General features: G+C 41.0%; 2 protein-coding genes across 2 annotated transcripts in view; one reads left to right on the top strand and one right to left on the bottom strand.

Annotated features, from left to right (window-relative positions):
* LOC146002569 (uncharacterized) overlaps positions 1 to 13,685 on the top strand; it is a 205,775-nt gene that overhangs the window by 25,089 nt on the left and 167,001 nt on the right. The window lies entirely within an intron of this gene.
* Positions 1,220 to 3,619, bottom strand: LOC146002243 (52 kDa repressor of the inhibitor of the protein kinase-like). Its single transcript, XM_083139959.1, has one exon. It carries the CDS (start codon positions 3,617 to 3,619, stop codon positions 1,220 to 1,222), a length of 2,400 nt encoding a protein of 799 aa, XP_082996085.1.

Below are 13,685 nucleotides of genomic sequence, written 5' to 3'. Positions count from 1 at the left end.
GGAAATTAATAACCATCGATTATGCAACAAATGCTAATATTTTCATTACTTAATTTTAGTACTTGGTAAGTCTCTCTCGGGTCCGGACCGCTGAACCCCCCTAAATAGGTCCTTCCTATCCTTCAAAGACGTATGATCCCAATATAATTCTTGTCTTCCAATAAGTTCAGAGGTAATTATACAACAAATGCTAAACGAGTATATTTTCATTATTTAATTTTCGTATCAAATAAGTCTTTCGGGTAAGGGGGGGGGGTCCGGACTCCGAAATACGTCCTTCGTGTCCTTCAAAGCCGTATGATCCCAATATAATCCTTGTCTTACAATAAGTTCAGAGGAAATGATATAACAACGGCTAAACGATTTTTTTTTCATTATTTAATTTTAATACTTGATAAATCTTTCGGGGGGGTCCGAACTCCCTGGACCTTCCTAAATACGTCCTTGTCCACACCTGTTATGTTTTACTTCAAAGGGGGCTCAAAATCTCAGGAGGTGGAGCCCAGGTCCAGGAGTCCTTATTTTGTCTTGCTGGGTATTCAGCGAATACAGTGCTCAAAGTGAAAATTCCTAGCTGCGAATTTGCTTGTTCGAGTTAGGGGATAGAAGGAAGGATCCTTACATGGATTAACTTGAAGGCAATGCTCGCGCTTGGGGCCGAAGTAACATCCACCTCAAACATGGCCGTAGACAGAAAAATATTTCGGGGGGGGTTCAACCATAATTGATCATATAGTTAATAGTATTACATGCAGTCACTAAACAATATATGTTTCATGGCACGAAAAAATGGTTAAATGTAAATACTACACTAGCTGCCCTGCGGGAATAGTAAGAGTAAAGTACGAAGTTAGAGGGTTCCAGGTTCGAACTCTGGTCAAGCATGGGTAGGTACATCCTCATCGTCGCGGTTAACCCACAATGTAGAAAATCGACATAAAATAACTAAAATAGAAACTTATATGCAGTAATTTTTTTGAAAATACAGAAAACGTCTACTTAATGCTTCAATGATGTTCTCGCAACAACGAAAAGAATTAGTGAATAAAGAAATGAAGAATATGTGGCAGCAATCATATTTAAAATGTGACACATACAAAATTCAAATTCAAACTTTTCTCCTACAATAATGATCATCGTGGTGATGATAATGGTGATGATGATGATGATGATAATAATAATAATAATAATAAAGGGAAACAACTCACCGAAATGGAAGCTACAATACAAAACGCCGAGAACGCTTTGAAAACTGGTCGAGCACATCCTCAGGGTTTATCTTCATGTTGCGATGAACAGACATCAATGCCAGACCGTTGAGTCGATTTTCACTGGTGGAATTTCGAAGGTAAGTCTTCAGTCGTCTGAGTGATGAAAATGTTCTTTCCGGTGAAGAAGTTGAAACTGGCAATGTAGCCAGTATCTGTAGAAGTTTACTTATGTTCGGAAATAATGAAGAATTGCACTGCACAAATCCTTCTACAGCAGACTTGGGTGGTGTGTTGTGCTTCTCCCATTTTGATTTCCACACCGCAAATTCAGCGTGGGCAATACTGGGCTCAGGAAGGCAGTTTTTATAAAAGTCTACACATTCCTTCAGGTCTTCACTATTGGCTGTAACACATTTACTTGGAATAACATTTTGCAAAGAAGAGATCAGTGTCCTGTGGCGTTGGAATCTGTCACTAAGCTGTGTTATAATATGGTTTAGAAATGGAAGAAAAACATTCAACTTATAATACTCCTCACAGGTCATAGACGGGATATTGTCTCGATGGGCTTGTCTTTTCACGATCCTGGGAAAATCCATATGGCCACCGTTTTCAGTAACCATGTAAGTGGCATAGGCGAAAATCTTCTTGAATTCTTCTTCTACATTTTCGCGCATGGCATTTAAAGTATTGATAACATGGTCCACATGGTTGCAAGCTTCTGCTAAGTCTGCATTTACAGCCTGGAGTTGTCTACATAAAGTTAGGGTGTAAGAAAATATGTTTTCTAAAATCAGGAGGGGGACTACGAATTTAGCTCCTTCAATGGCACTTAACAATTGGCATGCCTTTTGAGCAGTCTCTTTGTTTGCAGACGATTCTAGCAACTCCAGTGCATTCACTACAGCTGGGTACAACTCTTTAAATCTGATAACACTCTCGTGCTTATGGACCCATCTTGTTTCACAAAGACCTAACAGAGTTGCATGTTGACATTCTGGTAGGTTTTCTTTTATTGCCGTTTTCAGAACTTCGTTTCTTTGAGCAGACGAACGGAAGAAATTTGCAACAGACTGAATGCTTCCTAGGCAATTGCGTATGGACGATAGAGTACACGAATTTGCCAAAGCAAGGTTCAAGGAATGAGCACTACAATGGACGTAAAGAGCCATGGGGTGGTCCTTCCTAATATATTCATTAACACCATGCAGGTAACCGCTCATGGCTGACGCTCCGTCATATCCCTGTCCAACCAAGAAATGACAGTTTATGTTATTTCTTTTTAAGGTTGCAGAAAGCAGCGTGGCCAAGCCCTTGCCTGTAAGGTCGACTGCTGGAACAAATTCAAGAAAGTCTTCGCGAATTTTACCTTCCTTCACATCTACATAACGCACACACACAGATACCTGTTCTATTCGAGAAATGTCTGTAGTTTCGTCTGCCATCACAGAGAAACACTCGGCAGCATTCACTTTCTCCACTATCTCTTTCTTAATTATGTCACCACAAATCGTAATTAACTCGTTCTGAATGGTAGGGCTTGTGTACTTTGAATTGAGCGCACCCGATTCCAAATGTTTCTGAAGCACAACGTCACCTGCACTTACACGGAACCGTAGTAAGGCACGGAAATTACCGTCGTTTGTTTCAGCCTCCTCAGACTTCATCACGTTTCCAAAGTCATCCGTTCCGCGAAGGGCAATTTCTTGACGACCGCAGAGAATAATTGTTTCTATAATGGAGTGCAGTTTCTCGCGATTTTCAGCTCCTTGTTTAGCTCGCTCGCTGCACAATTGGTCCACTATCTTATTACTTTTCCCTTCAGTCACTTTTATGAAATTCTCGGCTAGCTCTAAACACCGTTTATGGTATGACGTATTCGCATGGTTTGCAAAATCTTCCAAAGCATTTTTTAAATTGCAGTGCTCTTTGGTAACGAGAGCCCCTAAATGTTGATGCCCCCCTTTACCCCCTTCCTCCCCTCGAGAAAACAGTACGCACACTTTGCACAATGCGCCTTCCAGTTTACTGGAATAGGCTAGCCACGGAAACTTTTCCAACCACGTTAGCTGAAATCTTAGATTTCGTGCAGTTCTGCGTGGGAAAGCATATGTTGAAGAAGGAACCCACGGATTCTTCAAAAGTTGTTCTTTTTTCAGATTGTTGAGATTTGCTACATTAAGGTAAAGGCCAATATCATTTTCACAGAAAGAACTATCACTATTAGTTACCAACAAATCGGCTGATGCATTTGTGATAATATCATTTTGCTTGTCATCCGTTGATTTCGCGGCGAAGTCATTATTAGAGGTGTCACCACTGTTACATCCGTTTTCACTTTTAGGTTTTTTCTTGAAAAACATCCCAATCGAGAGTTGTCCGCTTCTCCCATCTGCACCGCGTTTCATTTTTGGGTTCGCAAAGCACTAAAACTCCGGCACAAGAAACACACTCGTATCACACCACAAGGACGCGATCTAAAAGGACAAAGATACTTCCATCCAGCAATGACAAATTTGAGACTGGAGGCTATTGGCTAGGACAACGACTGGACTATAAGAGGCATGATTGTTTGACAGTCAAATCTAAATTCAACCTTAAGCGATCCATTCATTTGTCACGATGCAGACGCATCTCGCGCATGGTGCAGTAATATTCCCAGTAGGGAAATTGTTCAAACAAGGGATTTTGCAGGGGGGGGGGATAAATAGGAAAGACGGAAAAAAACGTATAAAAATATGCAATAAACTGGGAAATGAAAACATTAAACTTTTTCTTTTGTATATCTATCTTAAACTTAAAGACGATATTTGAATATTATAATTATAGAAATGAAAGGGGAGGGGGGTTAAACACCTTATCTAACAGCCCAGGGAATTTAAAAGTTAAAAGGGGAAATTTTGAGTTCCAACCAGAAACAACACTGAAATGAGAACGGTCAAGTGAAAGTTTAAGGGTCGCGGGTGGGTTATGGACATAAATAGAACCTGTTTTCCTCAAGTTTCAGGAATTCCAACTGTTTGAAAATTCTGACTAAATTGTCCCAAGGCGGATTTCTCTCCACATTGTCTTCCTGTTGCATTTTTGTACCTAGGTAGAGCTGTGAATAAGTTTTCGACTTTGAATTCTCAACCTGTATAAATCTAACATGTCAGACGTTTCGGGGGGGGTTTGAACCCTAAGAACCCCCCCCTTAAATACGGCCATGACCTCAAAGTCCAAAAAAGGAGTGTTTACTATCCTTTAAACAATTTCCCCAAGTAGTACCAGGTGGTTATAATTAAAGTGACGGTGTTCAGAGTGGTACAGCACGGCCTGTAATGAGAGCAGCAGTCTGAAACTTCGTAGATATGCTAATGAAGCAATGCGCTCGCGAATTACGCAAAAAAAAAAAAAAAAAAATAGTTCCAATTCTCGCCACCAGGGTAAAAAATGGCGCTGTAAGCAGTCAAAACGTGGAATTTTCCGTAACTCTGACGTCAAAGTCGGTGACATTGCCTAACCATTGTGTGAGCTCCCTGGTTGTTGTTGGTGACGCTTGTTGCTTTTTCCTTTAGTAATGTTCATGTAATTCGAATAGTGAAATTGTAGCGATATTTTATTACAAAGAGTATTGTTTTCTGCGATTTATAGTGTTTTTCCTGTAACTATACTAAGTTTTGACTGCTTACAGCGCCATGTTTTATCCTGTTGGCGAGAATTGGAACTATGTTTTGCGTAATTCGCGAGCGCATTACTTCATTAGCATATCTACGAAGTTTCTGACTGCTACTCTCATTACAGCCCGTGCTGCACCACTCTGAACACCGTCACTTTAATTATAACCACCTGGTATTTTTTTTTAAATATGTGTGTGTAACCTTTTTTCTTTCTTTTAAGTTTCGAACAAAATATACAAAGGGTCACGAACAAAATATTTAGCTGTGTTGAAGTAAGAGAAAAAGGAATCCTGGCTGTTCTGCTGCGTTGAAGTAAGAGAAAATATTTCTAATTTCTTCCAGGCATTTATCAGAGATTCAGAGCGATTCATGCCCAATTCACAGATTCCCAATTCACAGACTGCCTGAATTCCTTCCCGATTCACCGATCATGACCCTTGGCGGAGTGAGACACGTGCAGTCTTATCTAAGGTACATAGAGAGTCTTATCGAAATTCTTCCAGATTCACAGATCTCTCTCCCCTCGCCCGTCCACATTACGCGCCCACCTCTCGGAGGAAGTACCTTACCATTCCCCCACAAGCACCTCACGGAGTTATGCGAAGTGAACATTTTCAATAATGGCTATTTTTCTTGCAGATGATAGATTTGCATAATTCTCTCCAATAGGTAGAAATACAGGGTCCCATCCTAACCTAACTTAACCTAAAGTGGGGTGGGGAGCAGGCCCGTAGCCAGGAATTCTTTGTAGGGGGGCGAAGTCAATCCTAGAGGGGGCAAACTTTTAATATATTGTGTCGCATTGTCAGATATAGCAGGGTACACAGAGGCACTTGCCCCCTCCCCCCAAAGAGATAAGTAACAGAAATTGCAACAAACAAAAAAAAAGCGAGCAATCAAATAGCATATTTCGATAATGACCTTTCCAGATTGCCAAAGAATATAAAGTTTAACATAAATAGACTAATAGGGACTGTATCTACTTGATATTTACAGGTCGATAATGTTAATAGACGATTAATATGTACCAACAGCTTTTGGGCCTCTCCGCAGAACTGATTAAGGGAGCCCTTTATAAATCATGCTTCATAATGATTCCCTCTAGTCACCAGTATGCAAGATTTTTACGCACAAAGGAATCTAACGGGAATCCAACAACACCATTGTGTTGTGTTATGCAAGATAAATTTAAATAATTAAATAATAATGGTTACATATTAACGACACTTTGATGAATTATGTAAAAATTTGTAATGCATTTTTTGTACTTACTAAAACATTAAAACATGGTCCCTTACTCCACCACGGACTCTTATTTCCTTCAAACGGGAGGCTCTTGCATCACTACAGACAATGTTTGCCTATTGGTTACATTAACCATTTTGCAAAATATTGTGTGAATTATATTATAGTTGAAATACATGAGTTGACACCTGACAAGCAAATAGGAATTTCTTGATTGATCAATGACTTTTTGGATTACAGTCATCATTAATATTTCATATTAAGTATCATAGAAAGAAATTGTTTTAATAGGGCACAAATAATTTTACGGGCCGCCATGGCATTCTTTTTAACATTTTTTTCATATAGCTCGTTTGGCTGCCAGGGCCAACTCCCGCCATCCCATAGCTATGGCTCTGAACTTGGATTATAAGAATAGAAGAGATTGCGAGCGAAGCGAGCAAGAAAATTTTACGAAATGTGTTTAGTTAATTCTATATAGTTTAATATTGTAATATTATAGCAAAGTATTTCTCCCTCGTTTTCAATAAAATATCGTTTTCCTATTGGCTGTTTATGTTAGGAATGGGGCAGGGGCGACGATTTGTCAAAATTATTGGGGGGGGGCTCTGATCACTGAAATAAATTTATGAATGACTCACTCCCTCCCTTTTTTAAGTTTTGGCCTCAGTGTTCGGAATCTCGTAAAAGCCCATGAATTTCTTAAAAATATTAAAATTTTCATTTACAGTTCGAATCAGAATGTCAATTGTTCACGAATGGATATGTCACAAGTTTTGTCAACCATAATAGCAAAATATTCCCGACTTTTCATGGAGCGCAAAACAGATCTCCCTAATATATCAATGATCTCGTTCTGAATGTCATGTAAGAGCCATTTGTAGCCCGAACGTCCCATCCACTCTCCCAGTTCATGCACATCTTCTTTTGAAACTCTTTTTAGTAAAAATGTTAACAATACTCACAATTATATACTTACTATATAGTAATAAGTCATGTATTTTGCTGTATCTGGTCATAGCGCCCCCAAAGTTGATGGTTTGGCGGTCTCAGCCAAGACCATCTTGAGGTTCAGGCCACAGCGCTCAGTCAAGACGTCATCATCTGGAGGCGATCGTCTTAACGCTGTAAACTCCTTGTCGTAATTTTACCGTAGATAATTAAGGTATATTTATTTCTTTTATGAAGTTAAATTTTGACATTTACCCTCCCGACGAATATAGTTAGAAGAAAAATTTATAATATTGAATATTTACACAAAAAATTTCATTCAGGAAGTCACTATGGGCACCACAAAAATTCCTACCATAGCACAAAGAAAGAGTTGAAAACCGTTAGAAACTTCCTGACGGAAAAATTTAAACATTGTATATCTTTGAAAAATATTATCGGGAATATTGGTCAGCTACAGTAAAACTCGTAACCGCTTTTGTATGAACTTTTGTATGTAAAATCAATTGATTAAATAAAACAAAAAAACATGTTAGGTTGACCGTAAACTTTCCAAGTTACCTAATCAATTAAATTGTCTTTAAGTTTACCCAAAATTAATCAACCAGATAATGCAGATATTCTGTGTAGCTATACAATCTCAGTACAAAACCTTAATTTCTATATTCTTGCAGCAAAAGCGAAAGAAATTGGTACAAGGGCAATGTTACATTTCTGTGTATAAAGACTAAACGTAAATAATTTGTCACATTGCAATTTCGATCCTATTGACTTTATTGAACGAAAGATAATAAACAAATTGAATCTTTTCATTGTCGTTAGTAAGATCTCTGACAATAACTTAAGAGTTTCATTGAAGAAAAAGGCAGATTAATATTTCCATTTTAACGTTCACTTGGGAAATAAACGTTTGGAATATTTCCTTACACTGTTTATTACATTCTGTTAAAAAAATCGTGAAGAATGTTAATATATTATGAAACAAAAAACATTATCACTGATTTAAAATCAAAGTTACGAACATTGAAGCTTCACAAAGACAAAAAATAAAAAGCAGTTCATATGAAACAGTTTTAAAAATTTAATACATTTGTAGTTCATATTAACATAGCCAGGTAACAAAATGCTTTCTGTGTGAAAACATTTGTATTTGAAACATAAGTAATATATTATTGGATAGTTTTACACACGAATATTTCATCGAAGTTCTAGTTACACATCGCACTTTTGTATTTGAATGTACAACATATCTTCCATTAGCCTCCGATTAGCATAAAGAAGCATAAAGCGGGATAAAATAAGAATAAATGTACACATGTATCAACTTTGCCCCGTTGTATAGCTTTCTTTCATTAAGCACATTTTGAAACTGAAAATTTGTGTAAATAATATGAATAATTTATCGAATGGTTGCATAAAATTTACACTAACAAATTGCTTTGGTAGACGTAATATTAACCAACGTTTGTAATTCAGGGTAAATTATTTGATATTTCTAAAAAAATGTTGACATGTTGTCCACATTTACGAGTATATTTGATGCCTATTCCGGACACATGAAATGTTTACATCATGAACTATTACTCTTATTTATTTTTTAGTATAAAACATTTGTTACTTAACTTGTATCTTTTCGTAGTGACTGAATCACATGGAATTGCCCTAAAAATTTCTCATTTTTAACAACATCTTGAAGAAATGTTAACGTTACTCTTACCTTTTTCATCCTAATTGCCTCTGCAATTGAGCACACAACACTTATACACCATACCTCTTGCACATTTAAGCATATTTACACGTCATGTAAACTCGATTACAGTTCTTAAATTTGCATTACAATTCCATATTCACTAAAAAGGTTCAACATTGATTCCGAAGAAGCAAATCAAACATGGCGGCTATCTCGTCTCCAGTTGATGACGCTTAGTCACGTGACCGGAGCAAGCTATGAGGCTTTCAGATTGAGAAGGTAATGTCTCAGACCCCCAAAGTTGATGGTCTAGAACAGTGGTTTCCAACTTCAAAAGGTCCGAGGGCCAAAATTATATCCAGCAGTTGATTGGCGGGCCGCATTTGTAAGGGGGGGGGGGATTAAAAATTACAAAAATTGTAATTACTGAACTGAGAATGTAGTACTTACTTTCGCATGAACTAAATTTCTAAAATGAGGCATTAAAAACAATGGAATCACAAATCAATTTGTATAATTACAATTTATTTCACAAAAAAACAATACTTATGGATGAATTGATAGAAATGAAAAACACACCATACAAATAAGAATCCTTCATACACTGTAAAAAAAAATACACTTTCTGCACACTTTTGGAACACTTCCTAGAAACTACTTTTGATCACTTCTTGTACACATTAAATGTGCACAAGAAGTGTACAGGAAGTGCTTCCTTCAATAGTGTACACGAAGTGCTAAAAAGTGTACAGGAAGTGTACAAAAAGTGCAGCAAAAGAAGTGTACAGGAAGTGTGCAAGAAGTACTTCCAATATAAAGGTATCCCAAAAGTGTGTAAGAAGTGTGCTGCAGAAACTACTTTTGATCACTTCTGGTACACTTTACACATTTGGAACACTTCTTGGACACATGAGATATATCGCAATTCAGTACTCATACTTAGTTTCTAGAATAAAAATACAGTTCACTCACATTTAACTTGACAATTGAAAGAAGAAAAAGCAACAACTTTCAACTGTGAACCTTAAATTTTGTGAGATGCGTGTTTGTTTTTCTGCTAGTTACGTTACCAGTTACGAGTCTTGGCTTGCTTTGCGCAATATGATGTGGAGTACCAGCGTCTGTGGACACCTTGCCTCCTCTTTGAATTGTTTTTGAAATGGCGTGCGATGTTTTCGGTGTTGAATTCCACTCCTGCAGCTGTCGCTTGGGGTGGGAAAGTGAGGGTGGCAGTGGCGGTTAGGCTGTGGTCACTTTTCACTTGTCGTGGCTGGTCGGCTCAGGGTCTTGGTAGACGATGAGTGTGTCTGTGTGGGTTGGCGGTACCAATGGCTCGTGCCGTTGGATTTGGGTTTTCCTGGAGTTTGGCCCAGAACGTGGCGGTTGTCCGCTGGATCACGTCATCTAAGGGTGGAATGTCGAGGTCTTCGTGGAGTTGGACGTTTGTTGTATACCGTCCGTGTCCGCTGATGATACGTAGGACCCTGTTCTGTATGACTTGGAGTCTGCGGAGGGTCGTCTTGGGTAGGTGTTGCCAGGCAGGGCAGGCGTAGAGCAGAGCTGGTCGGATGATTGCCTTGTACAGTTGAAGTCTGGTTTCCAGCCGCAGTCCTGGCGATCGTAGCATCGGGTAAAGTGCTCCCACGCGTTTGTTTCCTTGGTTGACGATTTTGGCTATGTGGTCTCTGAGATAGAGCCCTCTGTCTAGTAGCATGCCGAGATATGTTGTGGTTTGTTTGTGGGGAACAGGTTGTCCTTGTAGTCTGAGATGGTATTCGCGCGGACGGCGTCTACGAGAGAACACGATGGCGGTGCTCTTGTCGGGATTCACTCGCACTCTCCATTGTTTTGCCCAGTGATCGTATTGTTGCATTTGTTCTTGCATTCTGATGTAGGAAACACGAATATCCTTGGCTGCCGCAAAGTATGCGGTGTCGTCTGCGAAAGTGGCTGGGAGGCAACCAAAGGCTGTTGGTACATCCGCTGTAAACAGGGCGTACAGCAGCGGGGAGAGGGAGGATCCTTGGGGTACTCCAGCCGTGGTTGTTCGAATGGTGGAGATGGCTCCTTGAAACACTGCGAAGAAGGTGCGTTGATGTAGGTAACTGTCCAGCAAGCGTACGTAACAGTCAGGTATTCCAAGTCTGTGTAGCTTGTATATGAGTCCTTCGAGCCAAACCTTGTCGAAGGCCTTCTGTATGTCGAGGAATATGGCTAGTATGTGGTGTTTCCAGTTGAAGCGTACCGAGAGATGGTCGACCACCCTCACCAGCTGGGTGGTCGTGCTGTGGTGTTGCCTGAAACCAAATTGGTGGTCTGGGAGTAGATCAAAGTGTTGTACGTGGTCTTGCAATCGGTACAGGAGGAGGCGCTCGAAGACCTTGCTGACGTGAGACAGTAAGCTTATTGGCCGATAGTTCTGTGGGTGTAGCGGGCTTTTCCCTTTCTTCAGGATTGAACATACTCTGGCGGTTTTCCAAGCTCTCGGGTAGTAGCCAGTGAGAAGAATGGCGTTATATATTTGGGTTAGGACAATCAGGAGTTTCCTTGGGGCTTGCTTCAAGGCTTCTGTCGGTATTTTGTCCGGGCCTGGCGCTTTATTGTTTGGCAGCCGTCGTATGACTGTGTGAATCGCTCGGGGAGTAATTAGGTGTGGTATGTCTGCATGCGGCTGCTCTCTGAATGTGACCAGGAAGTTGTCCACCGTTGCTATTTGTTCCTCGTCGCATGGTTCTGTATTGGGAGAAAACTGTTCTTCAAGGTTGTTAGCGATAGCGTCAACTTGTTCTTGTGGTTGAAATAGAAGATTGCCCTGTGGGTCGTGGAGAACTGGCGTCGTTGAGCTGGCGGTGTGTCCGCGGAAATTTCTTGCGAGCTTCCAGAATTCGTTATTTGGCTTGTCCGAGCTCATCAGTTTTTCGTCCCAAAGGTGTTCCCTTGATCTTTGAAGGTGTCCTCTCACTCGACGTTTCAAGTTCTGGAGGAGCTGCCTGTATTGTGGATGTCGTGTCTGTTGATATTTGCGTCTGATCCATCGCTTTAGGTGCAACAGGATGTGTAGCTTGAGGTCCGTTGTGTTTGGTTGCTCTTGACGGTTTTGTTTGGTGGTACTATTTCGAATTGCTGAAGTGATCTTGGCACCAATTTCCTCAACGGCCGTGTCGATATCTTCCGGGGTTGCAACGTGGAGAGGCAGCTGGATTGCTTCGTGAAGAGTTGTTTTGTACTGCTGCCAATTTGTCAGCGGTCGTGTTGGTGCGGTCGTGAGATGCGTCAGTAGTCTATGGGCGACAACACATATAACCGGCTCATGGTCCGAGTCGAGATCGGCGACGACATACCGCGCTACGGTGAAGTTGATTCCTTTGTGTAGTGTGATGTCTAAGACATCCGGCCTAGCTCCATTTTTGGGGTAGTGTGTCGGATCCTTTGGTGCTGTTACCGCAAGGTTTATAAATGGTATGTGGTTGAACAGCTGTACTCCGTTTCGATTGGTGACCCTAGAATTCCACTCTGGATGTTTGGAGTTCAAATCTCCAGCTATCAGTACTCTGGTGCCTAATGACTGTAGTGTTTGAAGGTCTTGAAGCTCTACCCTCGTTTCCGGTCTTTTGTATGCTGCAACAAGGACCAGCGGTTCAGTTGGTGTGATGATTTTGATGGCCAAGGCTTCAATGGTCTGCAGTTGTGGGATGGTGATTGTCTCTGTGGGAAAATCTCTCTTTATTGCTATCATTAGGCCGCCTTTTGGGGTAGGTCTGTCTTGCCTGTGTATGATGTAGTTTCGTAGGGTGAATCTGTTCTTGGGTTTCAGGTGGGTCTCGTTTATTAGAGCGACGTCTATCTTTTGCTGGTGTAGATAGTGTAATAGTTGCAGTCTTTGGTTGAAAACTCCATCCGCATTCCAGTAGAGGAGAGTCATGTGCCGGTGTACTTGGGTTTTCTTAGAAGCACCCATCGTTGAACATGGCGATGACTGTTTCAATGCACACCGTGATTTTGGTCGGAGTGTCGTCTGCTGATCGGAGTTTTTCGAATCCATTTTTGATGTGCTGGAGAATTTTTTGGATATCCAGGCCATTGATGAGAGTTAATATTTTCTTTATGTCATCGCCGAGGGTTCCTTTTGTAGACGTCGTTGCCGGTGTGGAAGCTACAGTATTTTGTTCAGCTTGTGTGGTGCTCTCCGCTGACGTGGTTGGCTGGGGTACATCGGGTTGGGTTTCTTTTGTTTTGTTTTTCATGACTGGCCATGCCGGAACTGGCGGCAATTTCTTTACTGGTTGGTTGTGATCAGGGGCTGCTGGTTCTGTCGTGGGTTTTGGAGGTTTGTAGTTCGCCTTTGCTTGTTTGTATTGTTGGAAGGCTTTGCATCCTCTAAAGTTGGCTGGATGTGGCTGGCTGCAGTTTGCACATTTGGCCGGTGTAGATCGATCTGTTTTTGGACATTCCCTCGTATGGTGATTGTCTGCGCATTTGACACATCTTGGTGTCGCATTGCAAGTATGCTGACCATGGCCTATTCTCTGGCAGTTGTAGCACTGCAGGGCATCCCTTGCTTGGTACGTTTCTATCTTGACAGGCATATGCAGAAGGCGTGTGACGTCGTACATCTCCTTGGTTATTGGAGACCGTTGGAATGCGGCGAGGAACAGTGGCATTTTTACCCGTTCGTTGCTTGAGTTGTCTTTCTTTGACATCTGGGTTACTTGGATTACCGGGAAATTCTCGTCTCTGAGTGCTTCCTCTATGTGCTTTGGGTCCGTGTCGTATGGTAGGCGTCGGATGACCACTTTCATCGGCCGATCTGCCTTTGGGACTCCGGTGGAAAAGGACCTTCCCGTTTGTCGCAGAAAAGCTATCATCTTGTCGTAGTCGCTGTAGTTGCGGCAGGATATTTTAATGTACTCCGCTGTGGGATGTACTTGC

This window comes from Lepisma saccharinum, chromosome 18 (genome assembly GCF_977018435.1).
Source record: "Lepisma saccharinum chromosome 18, izLepSacc3.1, whole genome shotgun sequence".
NCBI lineage: Eukaryota > Metazoa > Arthropoda > Insecta > Zygentoma > Lepismatidae > Lepisma > Lepisma saccharinum.
The sequence above is the reverse complement of the archived record's forward strand: the minus strand, read 5'-3'. Positions and strand labels throughout refer to the sequence as shown.

Excerpts from the sequence above, each read along its gene's own strand:
- LOC146002243 (XM_083139959.1), bottom strand. The coding sequence starts at position 3,619 with ATGAAACGCGGTGCAGATGGGAGAAGCGGACAACTCTCGATTGGGATG.